Here is a 15,780-nt window from a genome sequence, read left to right as displayed (position 1 = left end):
CATATACACGAAAAATGATATTATATTTTCATAAGTATATTTTTAAAAATTTTAGAAAAAAAAATTATTATTTTAAAAGTATATTTATATATATAGCTTTATTTTTAATAAACACAAACTATAGCTGCTCTCTTCAAATAAAAATTCCAAGAAAATAATCTAAACTAATACTCACGCCATTCAAGCAAAAATAATAACATTTAGTATCTAAATTTCAAAATCATAATTAATTGAAATGCTTAAAAAACATTAAGCAGACTACTCACACAATCAGAAGAAGAAGAAGAACCAGTCTACAAGAGAAAATGAAAGAAAGCATTACACAACAAATGAGGCTACAATTAAAAATAAAATAAAATATTAAAAATCAGAAATTTGTAAATAAATCAGAGAAACTGAACCAAAAATAGACATGAAATAAAAACAAAATTATCTCTAACACACCAGAGTGTAAAATAACAGAGAGACTCATACAACAAAAAACAAACAAGATAAAGAGAACTAGAATGACTATTATAATCACTTGGTTACATTAGACTGGGCCAAAGTACCGCCCAGAACATTTTCAGACAACATACCTCAACAAATTCATAGCCTCCTAAAACTTTGTGAGGTAATAAACTCCTGTAACAACATGGTCAGAAATCCTGAATGGAACAATGGAATCTCATTTACAGACCAGAATGCACCATTGAACAACATTCAACCTTAAGATTCACATTTGAAAGCAGTACGATGTAACTGAGCTAACTGAAAGCACTAAACAACACCGAGGCTTTCATCTAAAACAAAAAAGAAAAAAAAAACAACACTGGAGTAGTGTCTTCATCTTACACTGCAAAATCTAGACAAAGAAGTAAATAGGAGTTGTAACAAATGATTACCCTCAAATCAAGAATCTTCTGCATAAAGTTGGAATATGAAATTGGATAAAATCTAATGCCTCCAGTCTGCAGTATAAATTTGTTTCGAGCAGTAGCTAGGAAAGAAATGTTCAGGGAAGTTACTAGTTAGTCCGTCAAATGTTAGCTAGCCAGGTGCTTGAACAAACAGAAGTTTCTGGAAATCTACCGGTTTTTCCGAGCCCATCCTGTTTGATGTTGTAATCGAGCAGGCTTGGCTTCAGCTTAGAATTTTAGGTGACTGCTTGTTTATCTTGAAGACAAAATTTTCAGCACATGATGCAAAGAGTTGTTCATTAGGGCATGCATTACCAATTCAGTTCCTCATACCAGTGAACCCTTTTGTAAATTATGAGAAGAACACTGCCTTTAGAGTTGCAATGTTCAAGACTGCCCTTGTACTTTAACAACCAAGACCTCTTCTTTGGAGTTGCCTTTCATTGGCTTACTCTCAGCAACTAACCTAGCTTCACCAAAAGAACACGCAGGGATGCTTCTCATTCGGCATTTGGGGCACTTGAAACCAATAAGATTATTGATATTTTCAAGTGTAAGTGAAAAGGTATCTCCATGAAACCAATCTGCAATGCACATTTGAAATGAGATGAAAGAAAAGTGCAAAATATAAACTATCAAGCAGTAATTAAGAAGCAACCACAGAATGCTGAAACATAACCAGCGCATACCTTCACAGTTTTCACAACAAATATAAATAGCTCCTGAATTATATTTCTCATTGCAAAGGCAGCATAGAGGTTGCATATCAGGGACTTCCATAGACTGGGAAGGCAGCAAAACTTTTCCTTCTCTAAACTTCCTCACTCGCTCATCATCTGGTTTTCCTGTAAACAGAAGGCCATTCAACCAGTATGAAAAATGCATCGTTGTTCTTTTCCTCTTATGCATGCCAGGGTCAATTGGTTCTCTCTTTCCTTCACAGTTTTCAAAACCAAGACGCTTCTTCTTATGTTTCAAAATTACTCTCTTTCCTTTCTTAGAACTTTTCTGACTTACATTCTTTTTTCTCTTTGGCTTTACCACTAACTGCTTGCCTGAAGAAAGTTTTCTTCTTTTGGGCCTAGTCACAGGATTATTTGCTTTTGCCTTAACATGTGTTATAACTGGATCTTGAGCTTTTGCCTTTCCATTGGTTATTTTGCGATCTTGGGCTTTTGCCTTTGTATTGGTTATTTTGCCATCTTGAGCTTTTGCCTTCACAGAAGATTTATCCTTGCATCTGGTACATGTGTAAGTGGTAGTGATAGCACCTTTAGGCACTCTAAAATGTTTCTTGTGTAAAAGACCTGCAGCCGAATTGCAATCCATGTGAAGAAATAGTAAAGAGAAAAACAGTTTACATAAGACATAGAATACCTCAAACAAAATGCATGCCAAAAATTAAAATGCCCGAAATTTGTTTTCCACCTGAATCAGATACAGATTCCTCAAAGCAAACCTTATTATTGATTGATTTCAGTGTTTGCACAGGACTTCCAGGAGAAAAATCATATGCAGAAAAAGGAAACAATAGATAGAGATATGCTCAAAAACACTAATTATCTAAAAGAAATAGGTAAACTTCGATTTATCCAGCTATTATCAAACAGACATGATTCAGATCACAGAGACATCCCCAGTGTGTTAAACTCAATGCATCTATATCTGGTACCTGGAGAAGTCTAAGGAAATGTCAACACCTCAATAATCTGATGAAAGGTAGGAGGCCTCAATATTGAAGACCATCAGACCTATTGTTCAATGATTGAATCTTGCATACTATAGCTAGGATGATCTCCCAACAGAGGTTGTTACTTCTACTTGGTACAATCACTCCAATTTCACCCTACTGCGGACAAGCTTGGCAAGGCCCTAGCTGATAAAGACTACAAATTTTCCCTCAAATCTACTTTCCCCATTTCTCATACCTGGGGCTCTCACATGAACACCCAGACATTCATTTGTCATATCTCATCTTCCCTGTACTCTAGCACTAAGGGATAAATGGGTCCTCTGCGTGCTATACAAACTGCTCTAGATGGCAATCCTTTGAATATTGACCTTTGAAGGTCCGACCAGATGTGCCTTCCACAGTCCTATCAAAGAAATGACATGTTACCATCTCTCTGCGCTCTAAACCTAAGATGCAGAATCTGTCTTGGACTTACAATATAACCAATACAAGGGTGTTGAATAACCCTTCCTCTAAACAAACAAAATGGAAGAGAGATTAGAGGAATTTGCATGTACAATCCCCTCCCATTCTACGGAGATAATAAACTGTTTGAACAAGACCTCAATGCCAACTGGCAGGGAAGAGATAGTGCTCCTCCCTAGGTCCTTTTAGGTAATTATCTAGAAATATAAACTATGCTAGTAAAGAAACCCCAAGTATGCAATCTTGATGACAAAAAATAACTAAGGAAAGAAGCTAATCAGAGAATTTCCCAATTTATACAAAAGTTGAATATCAGACTTACCAATCAACAAACCTTCCAGCCCTGAACTATCACGAAATAACCTTAAAGAGCTTGTGATTCCATAAAATCTCTCAGAAGTTATTGAATATGAGAAAAACCATGTATTTATCGGATCCTGAACGAGGCTTAGACAGAAGTAGTGGCTTTTCCATCCAAGAAACACCACCTAACTAGTATGTTCTTATTTATTCCATGTTTAGCAGAGCTACTAAAACTGCCTAAACAACTGTGCAGCAGAATTTAGATACTCAAGAATATTAATTTATTGGCATTAGGCCAATGCCAGTTATTTATATATATATATAGTATTTATGCTAGTTAAAATGGCAAAATGAGCTGCATTTCCAGCATGAAGGTTACGAAATCAATGGCGCTTAACAGCAGTGTCAAACTGGCGTTGTACTACAAACAAAACTCAGGCTTTAGCATATATCCTAAGGCCAAGGGTGGATACCAACACCAGCAAGTTTTCTAAAGGCCATTTATCAAAGGATGCTCGTCCTAGCTTCCCATACATTCTCTTAGCAACGCTTAATTTTCCATCATTCTTAAAGCAAAGGAGCAGCAAAACTCAATCAATCCAACAAGTCCCAAGGTGGTTCCCTATCAAACTAGAAATATCACTGCTTCGCTTAGAGTTTCAAACCATAAATTTAGAAAATGTTGCTTCTTGGACCAACCTTCTCATAGAAGAGTTGGTGAAACACCCCACTCCAAGTGAGAGGTTGAAGAATTGAGACATGTTGTGACCAAAAAAATCCCACATTTCTCAAAAAGAAAAGGAAAAAAAGACAAAATAAATATAATAACACAGTCGCTAGACATTAAGTTCTAAATGTTCTTTCTGCTTCAACTGGGTTGGACATTTTCCTCATGAGGACTATTGTGAATCCCATATATAGACAACCAATCCACCAAAGTTCCTAAACATAGTTTCAAAATTCATTCAACCTAAACTAGTTCAGTTTGCTAATAATCTAATTTTGATGTGTTTTATCTTAGAAAATTGGGGATAGATCAGCTCCAACCCTACCAAGCACAACCATTTCTGTTGCAAACATTTCAGGACCGAAGTGCACAAATTCTTCTAATAGCACCCAAAATCAACCAATATGTCACCTCATCTTCCGCAAGCAACACGTAATTCCCACCTGGCTCTAGCAACACCCACATCCCAAACTTGTATTATAAATGGTTCCTCACATCCCATCTCTTGTCCCAAACTCCCACTGTATCACAATCTACTTTGTTACACATTTCTGATTTTATAACACTTCTACCCTTGCTAAGGTGATGGCCCTGGCTTATTAGTCCACCATCACTCTTCCCCAAAATTCACATTCTCCGCCTCATATTAGGACTACTACAAAGAGGAAGCTCTCAGCCTCTCAAAGCTAGGATCATGTCCTCAGTTAACATAATTAGGCTATTTGAATTCTTACTTGTATATTATTATAATTGTATCTGTTATTTTACCTTTGGTAAAACTTTCTTGAATTCTACACTAATTGGCATGATTCATTACTAAGTGTTTAGTCTTGAATTGGAATGATGGTTAGTGCACGGGAACGAGATAGCGTTTTCTTTATGAATTAATAAGCAGTATGGTTGTTACTTACTATTGAATTTTTCCATAAACCTGCTTTTGCATCTGATATTTTCCCTTTGGTAAAACTTTCTTGAATTCTAAGGTAATTGGCATGATTCATTACTAAATGTTAAGTGTCAACTTGGAATAATGGTTAGTGCACGGAAAAGAGATAGTATTTTCTCTGAGAATTATCAATGATTAATAAGAAGTATGGTTGTTACTTGTTACCTACAACAGAACTTGTCCATACGCCTGCCCATGTATGTGATATTTTATTTTAAGTAAAACCATCTTGAATTCTGCATGAGTTGGAATGATTCATTATTACTAAGGGCTGTTTGGATAGGCCAAAATTATGGCATAATTTAACATTTTTTGAGAATTATGCTATATTGGTTGTTTGAGTATTTATTTTAGAGTATAAAATTATGACATGATATAGGCATTATAGCATAAAAAAATATTCCACTCTTAATATTTTTTTATTGTAAAAAGTCTTTCTTTTCAATCCAGCTACCAGCCATCAGCCCATCAACGATCCAATTAGCCTCCAACGACCCGCCGGCGGTCCACCGGAGGTCTGACCGGCCGACCTCCGATGACACAACAGTGGTCCACCGGTGGTCCTACCAGCCTCCAGTGATGAACCATCGGTCCACCGGCAGCCCGACCATCGGCCGGCCGGCCTCCAATGTGTAGGACCACCGGCAATCCGACCACCGACCGGCAGGCCTTTGGAGATACGCCAACAGTCCACCAGTGGTCTGACCGGCCTACGATAACCGGCCACTGGTCCATCGGTGGTCCGACCATCAGTCGACCAGCCTCCGGTGGCACTTCGGTGGTCCACCGGTGGTTCGGCCGGCCTCCGGCAACCGGCCATCAGTCCACCGACCTGCCGACCTCTGATGACAAGCCAGTCGTCCGGCTTGCTTCCAGCAACCGGCCACCGGTCCACCGGCAATCCGGTCACCGATCAGTCAGTATCCATAATTTTTTTTATTTTGTTAACCAAACACTCATTCTGTAAGAATAAAATATGTCATAATTTCTGTAATAATCAATTGCAATTCCTACATAATAAAATTATGACATTTTTTTTTTTGGCAACCGAACAGGCTCTAAATGTTAATTCTTGAACTGGAATGATGGTTAGTGCACATGAATGAGATAATATTTAAGCATTATCAATGATAGCACCAGTATGGTTTTTCCTTACTATAAATAAAACTTTCCCCTTTCTTTAAACAATGTTGTTTCTTAATATATTTCATAGTCTTATTAAAAATTAAAAAAATATATATCATAAAATCGAAATCAAAAAGAATGAAAAGCTCCAGCTTCAGCCCAAACAAGAGTCACATTACCATGCTTATTATCAATGATTTATAGTGAGTACCGTACCACAATTCCCTATTTATGTAATTTTTTCTTACATCTATACATGTCTCCCTTTTCTAATCTTTTTTTTTTATTTTTCAATTAATCTCAATGGCACAGGATATGACAGACAATCACACTGAGGGTTTCTAAAGAATCACACCTAGAGAATCTAAGCAATCACACTCATAAGAAAGACAACCAACACTTCAAAACATAGTATTAAGCCAAGAAAACTGAGAATAATTCATTGATTGATTTCTTAAAATCCACCTATCTTTTTCTAAAGATTAGAGATCTTGTCCGAACAATGATTTTAAATATGATAAATCTAGACTTCTACGCTTATTGATGACTTCAACTTATAATAAAATTCAAAACAAACTCACCAAATTTGGCATACAAGGCAAAAAAAAACATGTGATTTTAATTCTTAGACAGCTTCTAAACTTAAACCATGCAAAAAATAATAGCAGCCCATATTCTGCATCACTCATACTTTAATTTTTCAAAACTATATTACACATTCAATAAGAATGAAATGGCTCAATTTCTGCCCAAACTAGAAAGCCACAATGCCATGCTGGGTATATTTAGTCCACTGTTATCCACAAGAAAAAAAAATTTAATTTTAAATAGAAGCTGTTCAACACATGGCATTGAGTATAACTCCACACCATCTACAAGTTGGCAAATTTAGTTTAAAATTAATATTTTAGAAGGCTTATTTCCATGATAACGAACAATAAGTCAATATAAGAATGATAGCATGTAGTTCTAAAGATGATCAGCCAATAAAATTTTTCTACTGAAGTCTCACTATGAACACCTAACACGACAAAATGCTATGCATTTAGTCAACCATGTATCACCACCAAACCAATCTCACTTAACTTCAATTATAGCATTGTTGTTACAATGATGAATACAAAGCAAAAGAACATGATGAAAAGTAATAATGCACAACATTGCATTTATAGATATCACATAATAAACTTGAAATCATTGCAACAGTACACAAAAGATCTAAAGAATTCAAAGCAATTACCAAAAATTATATCAACTCATATCAAATAAGCAAATTGTTGTATCAAGACCTTTATTAACATGCAAAAATGTATCAAGCAACCTAAAAACTAATGTTTACAAAAGTTTGGCATGATTATAAAAATATAAATAGAATGTAAGGGAAAATCAACAAACATACCATCACAGTGTTGGCAATTCACAGCGTCCCTGTGCCATTAAAAGACGTACTTAGTAGATGATTAGTTTAAACAAATAGAAATATCTAACACATAAATAATTGCACTTTAGAAACTGAAAGATAAGAGCAGATCAGAAAGCAAAAGCCTTTCTATTTTCACTAATTCTCTAAATAAAGTTTTGTCCAACACATATAAGCCATGTTAAAGGTGCATACACAGAAATGGGATCACAACACACAAACTCTACATGCCTAAATCTCTAATAAATGAAAAAAGGTAATAGAGCAGGGCTGCAAAAATCACAATCAAACTAAACATCAAGCACTTGACTAACTGGACACAGCAAAGGCCAATGGCACTCTAGAAAGTACACATGTCAAGTTTTAGAAATTGTCCAACAACTAATAGAAGAGTTAGTGGGCCATTTGCTCTCCAAGTGAAAATTCATGAGTTCAAGCAGTGACCAAAAAAGGGTAATTCAATTTCTTTAAAAAGAAAACAACAGATAAAAAGAAACCGAAACTGAAAAATATATGATTTTTGATGAACACATTAATCATATATATATATATATATATGTATATATATAAATGAGCCGATTGATAATAGATACAATTAGTTCATTATAATAGTGCACAAAAGAATTCTATAAATAATATTATACCAGTGTCAAATTACAGAACAATCAAAATGCTGTGACTGTTGGGAGTTCAACAAGTATTTATCTCTGATAAATTAAAGAAAAGCCCTACATTTAATGTTAATATAACAAGAGAAGGAATCAAAAGACTATTACTACTAGTTAATGAACAATTCTTCTCATGCACCAGCTAGATATATCACTTCAATGCTTATGTTGAGGGTTTCATAGCATTGTACCTGATCTGTACATCCTTGTTACAGTACCCACAGATTTGTTTTTCGAATCCTTTTGCTTTTATGAAGAGGTAGGCAAGCCCATCAGATCGTTTTCTCTTCTTCACATTATCTTTGTTTTCCTCCTCCAAAACCATGTCAGAGTCTTTCTTTTTTGATAGGCAGGCTAGGTTTTTCTCTTCAAAAACCTTCAGAAGGTTCAAAGGAACATGAGATTCATTAAGCCAGAATCTCTTCCTTCCATCAGTGGATTCATCCGACATGGCTCCATATCTACTGACAATAGCAGGAATTGCATCTGTTTTCCCAAAGTCGAGTAGATACTTGACTTGCAAACCTTCCATTGATTTTTTGCAGATTGTCACCTTTTTCAAGGGCTTTGATGATTTCTTGGGTTCTTTGGCTAACTGAGAGAAAACTTGCGTATTGGTGAGCTCTGTCCACCTTATATTGGAATCGAAATCTTTTACCTGAAAGACAAACAAAGAAAACTAATCAAGAGTTCTAAACTGCAAGCTAAAATGTGTTGCAGGCACTACAAGGATTTCTCTTAAAGAAGTAAACAAATACTTGCCAGGAAGATGAATTGCGCTATAGTTTCCGACATCTCAACTGCAGCCCTCCATGCAATATTTTTGCTCCTTTTTGCAAACTCTAGACCATCAGGATAAGATATACCACGAATCTTTCTGCATCCAGCTGCAAAAAATATATGATAGGAACACTGAGGACCATAACACAGCCAAATCAAAAGGTTGTAAACTTTGTTTAGACAGATAAGAGAACCTTGCCGACCACCCTTGGATGCTAAGGACTGAGGCAGCATCTTCCACCGAAATACTTGCCGTGATAGCCTCCCACCCCTCCACCAGTAAATACCTGATGATGAAACATCATTGGAGAAATCAAATTCTGCACCAGAGCAATTTTTCTTGGCATGTCTCCGATTACTTGAGCGGTCATGAGCTGCACTGGTCAAGACATGAGAAGCGGAGCCAACTCTATGATCAGAATCCACTGGTTTCATCCATTCTGCTGAAAGTACAACACGCCGTAAATTCAATTCTAACTGCATAGAAATTGTTCAGACAAGTCAGTTTACAGGGAGTAAGACAAGAGAAACCAAGAATGCAATAAAATAGATTCAAATGTCAGTAGGTTCACAAATTCATCCAGCACAAGTACTTACACTAAGAAGTGGATATTTAAGTGAGGCAACATCTGTTGCCTTCATGACCAACTTGCGCCAGGATTTACTATAATACGGATTATCCCATGGACCAGACAAGAGACCTCTGATACGATCTTCAATTGATAAAATATAATGTATTGCAGAGACGATATGCCTTTTCTTTTGCTTTTCAGATCTAAGGCCAGTTATTCTATTTTTAGACCAGTCGAATTGTTTATCATCAGCAACTCCAAATATACAATTGTCATCACTAGAAGTTTTGCATGAAAAACACCAACCACATTTTTCTTTTTCCACATCTACAGAGAGTTTTGGAAGGCTATACAAAAACTTTTTGTGTTTCCTTGCTATTGCCCTCAGCTGAGTTGATTTTATATCATCCAAATGCTTCTTTGACTCCTTATCATAGCACTCAGATGCCTTATGCTGCAGCTCCTCTGCAATAAATGAAGCTAATCGTCCAAAACTATAACAGTTGAGGTAACAAGCAGGGTCAGCTTTCAACTGACGAGATTCAAATTCCATTTTCTCATTCACTACTGAATTAAAGCCCCTTCCTGGAAACCCAATGCATTTTTTTTGCCCAACAGCAAGGTGAATTGGTTTTACAGCGACAACTTCCTTGGCAGGGCTAGTAGAATCCTCAGAACAGTCAGCACCAGATTTCTGAGGGATTTTATCACAGGCTGCATCATGAGTGATCTCTGCAGAGGTTCCTATACCAGCAGGAGGCAGGGCCATGCTCATATACTGGTTTGAGGTTACAGGCTGGGGCAGATCTGTGAGGTTGGAGGTTTTCAAAGTGCAATTTTCTTGAGCAGAATTTACAGTTGCCATCTTTTCAGATAATTCATCATTAATAGACTCAACCTTTGAATTTAACAAAGATTGAGAGACCATCTGAACATTCAATGCATCACTTATGTTGGGAATTTCATGATCAAGGCTTGGAGAAGACTTACCAGTATAAACATCAAAATAGGCTGCTACTTCTTTTATAATGGTAAAATAAGAGGCATGAGATGCATTCAACACTCTGATAACAGCAGCAACATCCTTCTTGTTGTAATAATGGTACGAGGGAACTGTGTTATTTAACTCAGACCTGCAGATCCAACCTGAGTTATAATTTAAGACAAATTAATCTTGACAATAAGTTCACAAAATAGAGGTTAAACTCAAGTCAACAGACAGGCAAGTTTGTCCGAGGATGTACAGACTAAAAGAATATTTTACTTGACAAAATTCAGGGAATTAGATCATCTAGAAAAACAAATGAACTAAGGATGAACGATAGCAGGCAATGTAGAAACAGCTCCATGAAGTATGTTAATGACAAAAATAATAATAATAATATAAGAACTCAGGCAAAGTAGTCTTAAACATAAAAACAGAATTATGATGACATAGGCATATACCGAATTAATTTAAAAGATAAGAATGAGTACATACACTAAAAGATAGCCACAACTCTCATAATATAGTCGCCCATGAGGATCAATTCCCAAGAACTCAGCTCCATGGAAAGGCTTGACCAGCTTAACCAATTCATCATTTTTTTTAATCATGCACTCAGGACAGTACCAATCTCCTTCAGGTAAGAGATCTTTCGCCACCCCCACACATCTAGAATGAAAAGCGGCAGGACAACCATCACAGCAAATTAAGACACCATCCATCCTACAAAGACAGCACTCATCACTATTCCCATCAGCTGTTTCTTCGGATGCCTCACGAGTGAATGGGTCAGTCTTCATAAAATCTTTCGTTTGTCTATCAATGCTCATTTTATTGTCAGCATCCACGTCTAGGTCAAACTCCATCATCCTTCTATTGAGCTCTAACCTTATGCCTTCCACTTCAATCACATCATCACATAAACACCGAAGAATTTCCAGCTTTACCATAGGAGATTGTTTGTAGTATCCCTCACTCAAGATTTTCAGATCAGTAAGCTTATAACCCATGCTCAAAGGTGAACCATGAACTAGTAAATACTCAGCAAGATAAACAGGCCATGTAACAATGTCTAAAAGTTCCCAGTTGAGACTCCTACAAAAGCAAGGCTAGTTTCACTAATAATGAATTCACAAAAACATTAAATCTCATTCATCTACAAGAACAAAATGAAGAGCCTACCTGAGACAATCTGTTGCTGATTCAGATCCCTCTAGCGCGAGAGACTCTAAATGTGGTTTCAGAGAATGCAAGATGGAGAAATGTATCCAATCAGTCAAAGAATTAGCCGAAGTGCATTTCAGTGCTGCCAAAAAAGCTTCTACAGTAAAGGGGCTCAAGAACAGCAACCTACTGAAAGACCTTAAGCATGCATAAACGGAGAAGAAATCAAGCACAGCGAGCCCATCTAAACCCAAATCACTAGACGAAGATGGCAACAGTGGCTTCAATTCCTCAGAAAGTACACCATTCTGTAGCCCATACCAAGCAGAATGCTCAGAAACTGGTCCATCCTTAGCAACAGCAGGATCATCAGGAGATTGCAAAGCAACAGAAGCTTTACGAGCACTCCTTCTCAAAGGCGTAACAGAAGCAACTTTTGGTGGTCTACCCCTTTTCCTCCTGGGAACTTGCTCCTCCATCTCCAGTCTGCAAGAAGTGCTCTCACCGCCATGATTCCCATCCAATCCCAATTCATTGCCACCGTTCTCTCGAAAGCCCTCTCCCATGTGATCAAAGTCGCCCTTTTCCAAGCTAGCATTTTGCTCTAACTCCCCATCACCATCAAAATCAAGCTTTTTCCCAACTAATTCACCATCCAAACATTCAATATCCATCTGCCCCTCTCCTAAACTCCCCAAATCACCATTCTCCCTCAAACCCCCGTCAGAAACCCCAGCATTCACAACATCTAGGGCACCACTCAGCTCAACAGAATCAACAACCCCCAACCCCCCCGAACCCACCTCGATCCGTCGCCGTTTCTTCGGGCGCCGCCCTCTCGCACTCCTCCTCATCTGTCCCACCGGCACAGCCTCCCCCATCCCCTTAAAAATCTCTCCGATCTCCTCAAAATCCACCTCTTCGGAGTCCCCATCCTCGTACTCAATCCTAAAATACCCAGCCGCCGAATCATACGACTCCACAACGCCGGTGAAGGTCCCAAAGCCAGCAAACTCCTTCTTCAGCGTCCTCCCCACAAGCTCCATCGATCCCAGAGCTAGGGTTTGAGGCGATCCAAGAAGGGAATCGCTAGGGTTTGGAGCTTCGACGAACGAAACACGAATTGGAACTCTTTTTCTCGCTTCGTTGATTTCTCTGCTGGTCTTTTTGCAGGCGTGATCCGATGGCCAAACGGGGACAATTAGGAGGAACGGGCACTAAAATTGTCCCGCAGAAACATAATAAGACTTATCCGATACCCTTATCCAACTGCAGTGATAATTCAATTGTGAAGTACGATGCCACGTGTAGATAATCTAATGAGTTCCTGTTTTTCTTAAGATGTGATTGCGGAACACTTTAATTGAGGGGAGGGTACTCAGAAGAAGCTTCAGAGTTTTTTTTTTTTCCTTTTTTTTTTATTTGCATCTCTCCCTTCCAACAGTTTGATTTTACCATTTATTTTTTGAAATTTGTTACTAAATAATAAATATATTTGTAAGTATGTAAAATATAAATTTTTGAATCAAGGTTGATGCTCTTTATTATTTTTTAGCAAGTAAATCATTTATCTATTAAAAGTTAATCAAGATGTATTTTCAGTATATTTATAAATTTATCGACAAGTTTAGTCATAAAAATTATATTCACAAGCACATAAATTTTTTCAAGGTACTAAATTATTTTATCTCTCTTTCGTTTTTATGTTTTTTAAGCTAAATCTTAGTATAATCATATGTAATTTATAGATGTCGTTATTTTTATTAATTTTAGGTGTTGAAAATTTTGAAAATTTGTGGAATTAGATGTTTTAATTTTCTCCAGTTTGAAAGTTTATAAATATATGTATCAAGAAAAAGGAGGAAATTGGATTTTTGAGGAATTAATTGTGATTTTTGTGGAAGAATAGTAAGAGAGAGGGCAAGTTGGAGGTTTTAGAATTTTTGAGGCAAAAGAGAGAGTTTGGGTTTTGGTGGGAAATCCATTTGAAAATTTGCATGGAGGGAAAGGAAGTTAAGGAAGTTAAGGGGGATAGCTTTCTTATACTTGTTTTCTTTTTTTGTCTTTTAATAGTATTAGTAGTTGTAGTTGTAGTAGTCCACTGATAACTTTTGTTTATTAGGTTATATTTTATTGTATAATTTAGAATGTTTCTTGTCTTGAAACAACACGCAAACAATATTTTTGTTTTGGATTTTTTTTTTTAATAAATTGATCTCCCCATATTATCTAGAAAATAAAAACTTTACTTTTCTAGTTTTTCAATGAATCTTAGGATCTGTTCGGTATTGTTGTTGTTTCTTTTATTATTTATTTATTTATTAAAAAATATGTAACGTGTTTGGCACAATAGTTTCATTCTCTATTTAGAAAAAACAAACATGCAATGTTTACAAAATCATAAAAAAATTTCTTTCGTCAAAACAAAAAAAATTTGGTCTTTTTAGTTGTATTTAAACACAATATATTTCAATAGCAACCTACTATGATTTCTTCAATTTTACAAAGTTTATGAAATTTTACATATACGAATTTATGAATTTTGTATAAAAATATTAGAATGGATTAGATTGATGTATTATTGTGAATCTAGTATTATTTTAAAAATTTGAAAGCAAAGTTAAATTAAAACTATCTCTGCAATAAAAAAAATTGGTATTTTATTTCTTTGTGAGCTAAAAGTTAAGTGTTGAAATCTGTGGGTATGCACATTTTTTAAAAAATTGATTAAAATTTTTTTTATACTAATGAAAATATTTCATGACTTATTTTATTCTTAAAAAATTTTACTTTTTATTTTATTTAATATAAAATATTCAATGTCATGGTGAACTAATTCATATAAAAAGCATTGTTTTAAATAACATATTGCCTTTTATTTAATATAAACATATAAAATGTTTTATATGAATTTTTTTGGTAAAAGTTTATTTTCTATTTTTAATATAAAAATTTTTATTTCATAATGAATTAATTAATGTAAGAAGCACAATGTTTCAATAAGATATTATCCTTTATTATTTAAATCATTATTGTCATCATAATTTAAATGAAATCATAAATTATTACCATCCTTGATATGAGAGTTGCTATTTCGTTTTTACAATGAATCATAATGGAGGGTTTGAATCCACGGTTTTTCTATTTGTTTAAAAACTATACATTCTTGTTGTGTATTTTTTATAAATTTTTCTGATGTGTGATTTATATTTTAATAATTTTTTCAAAGTATATAATTTTTTAATAGACAAGTAGTTGTTTTTAAGGGTTTAGGGTTTGGGGATCATGTAAATAATCCTCAACCATATTTTAACAGGGAGTTAAACCCTTACTTTTTGTATAAGAGTTAATCATAGTATCATTCGCTTGACGGTAAAAAATAAAAAAAAAAAACTTAAAACATTTCCAAACACGCCCTTAGTTGTCTATTATTTTTTCATTATTTATTTTCTAAAAATAGTGTTAATGGGCTTGTTTAAAATATCTATATCTCCACATATAGTTAAAGTAGTTGTATAATTTACATTGAGGGTTTAAAGGAAGATTTTTAAATGTGATATTAGTCATGGGAAATGTTAAATTCTATTTATTTGTTTGTAATAAATATTCCATAAATTATTTCAAACCAATTATAATTATTTAAAAAATTATTTTGTGGGACAATGTATACCAATAGTTTGTATGTTGTTTGGAATATATATATATATATATAGTTTTTAGAATAGCTCAAACATCAAACCCTTTTAGGCTATCAGTCTCGAGTTAAATGGTTCAATCGTCTCTAATAAAAATATTTTTAAATATTATTTTAGAATTATAAATTATTTATCATATAATTTGTTAGTCATAAAATAAATAATTTGAAGGGAAAAGAGCAAATTGTTAATCAATTTTTTGTTTATATTAAATATGATATTTTTAATTGAAAAAATTTAATTATGCAATAAATGTTAATAAGGCCTTTCAAAATCAAGATATGCCAACAATTTCCATTTGAGGGAGTTAATTATAGTTCTATAGTTTTCATTGCATG

The 15,780-nt window shown here is 35.0% G+C and overlaps 1 protein-coding gene across 2 annotated transcripts; it reads right to left on the bottom strand.

Moving 5' to 3' along the window:
• Window positions 1–492: 492 nt before the first annotated feature.
• LOC120274113 (DDT domain-containing protein PTM-like) lies at window positions 493–12,941 on the bottom strand. Of its 2 annotated transcripts, XM_039280873.1 has the most exons (10): window positions 11,766–12,941; window positions 11,079–11,678; window positions 10,589–10,731; window positions 9,624–10,405; window positions 9,221–9,503; window positions 9,009–9,133; window positions 8,438–8,904; window positions 7,558–7,586; window positions 1,589–2,206; window positions 493–1,483 (listed from the first exon to the last, which is right to left on the bottom strand). In XM_039280873.1, exons 1-10 carry the CDS (start codon window positions 12,791–12,793, stop codon window positions 1,287–1,289), a joined length of 4,272 nt encoding a protein of 1,423 aa, XP_039136807.1. In that variant the 5' UTR covers window positions 12,794–12,941; the 3' UTR covers window positions 493–1,286. The 2 variants fall into 2 exon arrangements, with proteins under 2 accessions (XP_039136807.1, XP_039136805.1); XM_039280871.1 differs by having other exon boundaries at window positions 9,624–10,731.
• Window positions 12,942–15,780: the final 2,839 nt, after the last annotated feature.

Source organism: Dioscorea cayenensis, chromosome 12 (assembly GCF_009730915.1).
Source record: "Dioscorea cayenensis subsp. rotundata cultivar TDr96_F1 chromosome 12, TDr96_F1_v2_PseudoChromosome.rev07_lg8_w22 25.fasta, whole genome shotgun sequence".
In the NCBI taxonomy this organism is placed as follows: Eukaryota; Viridiplantae; Streptophyta; class Magnoliopsida; order Dioscoreales; family Dioscoreaceae; genus Dioscorea; species Dioscorea cayenensis.
Note: the sequence above shows the minus strand (reverse complement) of the source record. Positions and strands in the feature narration are given on the sequence as shown.